Raw genomic sequence first — 2,500 nt, 5'->3', positions numbered from 1 at the left:
TCCCCCCGGAGGAATTACAACAGACCCCTGGGAGAAGAGCACATTTTTCGAAAAAATGACAAAGTGTTTTGATCCAGGGCCCTTCTACAGCTCAGATAAGGCCGATTAAGGGCCCCCTTTTTCGGCTTCTTCCAGCATTTTAAGCCGTTGTTTCCCCCGGATCTTCTCTCTGGTTCTCTGGATCTCCGAGGCAGCAACGCTGTGGGCTCTGGCCGGTCCGGTGAGTGAGTCTCCTCCTCGGTCCTTCTGGATGGGCCTGGTGCCTCTCTGGCTCGGCTCGGTTCGGAGCCCAGATCAGATTACCAGAGGTGGTGCGGGCCGGTCCGCGGGCCCCGTTGGCCGGGACTGGAACCTGGAAACCCCCCCCTGTCCCACCACCACCACCACCACCACACAATGAAGAGACATGACACATCCTGGTGCATTATTCAAAGTTTATTGTGAACTTTCTGCAGCTTCTTCTCCCATGCACTGGGCAAATCTGCGCCTCATCTCCGCCATTTGGCCGACATCCAGCTGCATCGCATAGAATCGGTCGGCCGTGCGGGTGTCGTGGCACATGACCCGGGCCATCTGCGTCCGGACATCACTGGAGTGGGTGTTCCTGCACTGTGAGGGGAGAGAGAGAGAGAGAGAGGGGGGCAGAGAGTCAGAGGGCGGGCAGGCAGGCAGGCAGGCAGGCAGGCAGGCAGGGGTCGGATGGCGGTTATGCTGCTTTCCTGGATAACTTACCATCGTTGCCACCGCGGTCCTGATGTCGGTAAGCGAGGGTCTCCCTGGCAGCAGCATCGCTGCCCACGCGTTCCTGGCGAACGCAGTGATGGTGTTCACGTGCTGATGGTTGGTATTGAAGAAGACCAGATCGCACTGCGGACGTAGCCGAGCCCGGATCTCCATCCACCGCTGGATCCAGCCCAGTTCCTCGTGGGTGAGAAAGACCTGAGCACATCCAAACACCCGGGCAGTCTTATGGTTCTTTACCTGAAGAAGGGCAGAGAAATGTTAAATGGCTGGCTGGCTGGCTGGCTGGCTGGCTGGCTGGAGCCTGGATGTATGGAGCCTGGATGGATGGATGGATGGATGGATGGATGGATGGATGCAGCAGCCTGGCTGCTCCATCCATCCATCCATCCATCCAGCCATCCATCCATCCAGCCATCCATCCAGGCTCCAGCCAGCCAGCCAGCCAGCCAGCCAGCCAGGCTAGTGTTAGTGAGTGGGTGCAGACTTACATTGAGTACGACCCCCGGAGAGGAAGAGACGGCCCCGCTCGCGGCCTCCAGGACCTCTTCGGTGGTAAGGTTGGTCATCACTCCGGCTCGATGGCCGTAGAGAGAAATAAGGTAAAGGCCGAAGAACCCGAACAGCAGGTGCCTCAGTCCCACGTCGTGCTTCTTTTGCGAGCAGCTCAGCAAGAGTTTGGGGATCCAGCCCCGACACTTTGCGATGCATCTGCGGAGAATTTCGGGCGTTACGGAGCGCTGTAGCTTCTCGGACTTGACCTTGATCTGCCGAAGCACCACCTTCGTTCCGATTTGGCACGTAGCCGACCTCAGAGCTCTCATCACGGACACGAGCTGCCGCTTGGACAGCCTGGAGCTTCTCGGAGGCGTCTCCATGAAGTATACGTGGAATTGGGTTGTGTTTACCAGGTAGACCTTAACGGTAGTTACGGCCTTCCGCTCCCGCTCGGTGAGTTCGGCGGGCCAGGCCATTATGCGTCCGGCGTCATCCAAGAAGCGCCAGGAGCCCAGCTCGGTCTTATCACGGCTCATGTAGCTGAGGAATGCAACAATTCGACCCATCTTTGACTTAACATTTTCAGCATGCTTTCGCGAGCGTACTGCCCCGGCCAGGTGCCGGCCGTACTCTTCTAGGTAGCCACGGATGACTGCAGGAAATGTACTCAGCCTACCCACCGTGCTCGAGGACGGGGCCTGCGGTTCTTCGTCCTCGACCTCCGGCACTCCGGTCGTCGTCGTCGCCGCCGAGTCCGCGGATGGCACGTCGTCGTCGTCGTCGTCGTCGCCGCCGGGAAGAAGACATGGCTCCGGCCGCTGTGTGGAGTCCGCCGCCGAGGTGGAACGTGGAGGGCTGGCGCTCGGTCGGCCGGGAACAAGACATGGCTCCTCCAGCTCCTCCTCTGGCTCCGGCCGCTGCTGCTGCTGCTGCTGCTGCTGCGGGGAGTCCGTCGAGGTCGTACGGGGAGGGCTGGCGCTCGGTCCCTGCGAGGGAAGGGGAGAAGCAGGGGGGGGTGCGGCGGCGGCGGCGGCGGCGGCGTCGGCGGCGGCGTCGGCGGCTCCGCTGCCCCGTGAACCCTCCAGGTCCAACCTGGTGGCTAAAGGCGGGTCGGGACCCGAGGCCCGAAGTTCTCTCACCTGCCGCAGCGTTTTGCGCCACTGGAGCTTCCTCAAAAGGCGCTTCTTCTCCTTGGCACCCAGGTCACGGTGAGCGTCTTGGAGGTGCTGCGCCACCCTTGACCCGCCGTACGAGCAGCCGC

The 2,500-nt window shown here is 61.3% G+C and overlaps 2 protein-coding genes across 3 annotated transcripts in view; both read right to left on the bottom strand.

Annotated features, from left to right (window-relative positions):
- Positions 1–420: 420 nt before the first annotated feature.
- Positions 421–1,682, bottom strand: LOC116716457 (uncharacterized). 2 transcript variants are annotated; one of them, XM_032557294.1, is made up of 3 exons: positions 1,233–1,682; positions 733–981; positions 421–609 (listed from the first exon to the last, which is right to left on the bottom strand). In XM_032557294.1, the coding sequence occupies exons 1-3, from the start codon at positions 1,617–1,619 to the stop codon at positions 436–438; spliced, it is 810 nt and encodes a 269-aa protein (XP_032413185.1). In that variant the 5' UTR covers positions 1,620–1,682; the 3' UTR covers positions 421–435. The 2 variants fall into 2 exon arrangements, with proteins under 2 accessions (XP_032413185.1, XP_032413186.1); XM_032557295.1 differs by having other exon boundaries at positions 733–939.
- An 82-nt stretch (positions 1,683–1,764) lies between these two features.
- LOC116716448 (uncharacterized) overlaps positions 1,765–2,500 on the bottom strand; it is a 1,313-nt gene continuing 577 nt past the window's right edge. The window contains exons 2-4 of the mRNA XM_032557283.1: positions 2,204–2,500; positions 1,845–2,143; positions 1,765–1,779 (exon numbers count right to left, since the gene is read on the bottom strand). Coding sequence (XP_032413174.1) covers positions 1,765–1,779; positions 1,845–2,143; positions 2,204–2,500 — 611 coding nt within the window. The remainder of the gene's footprint in view (positions 1,780–1,844; positions 2,144–2,203) is intronic.

This window comes from Xiphophorus hellerii, unplaced genomic scaffold (genome assembly GCF_003331165.1).
Source record: "Xiphophorus hellerii strain 12219 unplaced genomic scaffold, Xiphophorus_hellerii-4.1 PGA_scaffold_58__1_contigs__length_500000, whole genome shotgun sequence".
Lineage (NCBI taxonomy): Eukaryota > Metazoa > Chordata > Actinopteri > Cyprinodontiformes > Poeciliidae > Xiphophorus > Xiphophorus hellerii.
Note: the sequence above shows the minus strand (reverse complement) of the source record. Positions and strands in the feature narration are given on the sequence as shown.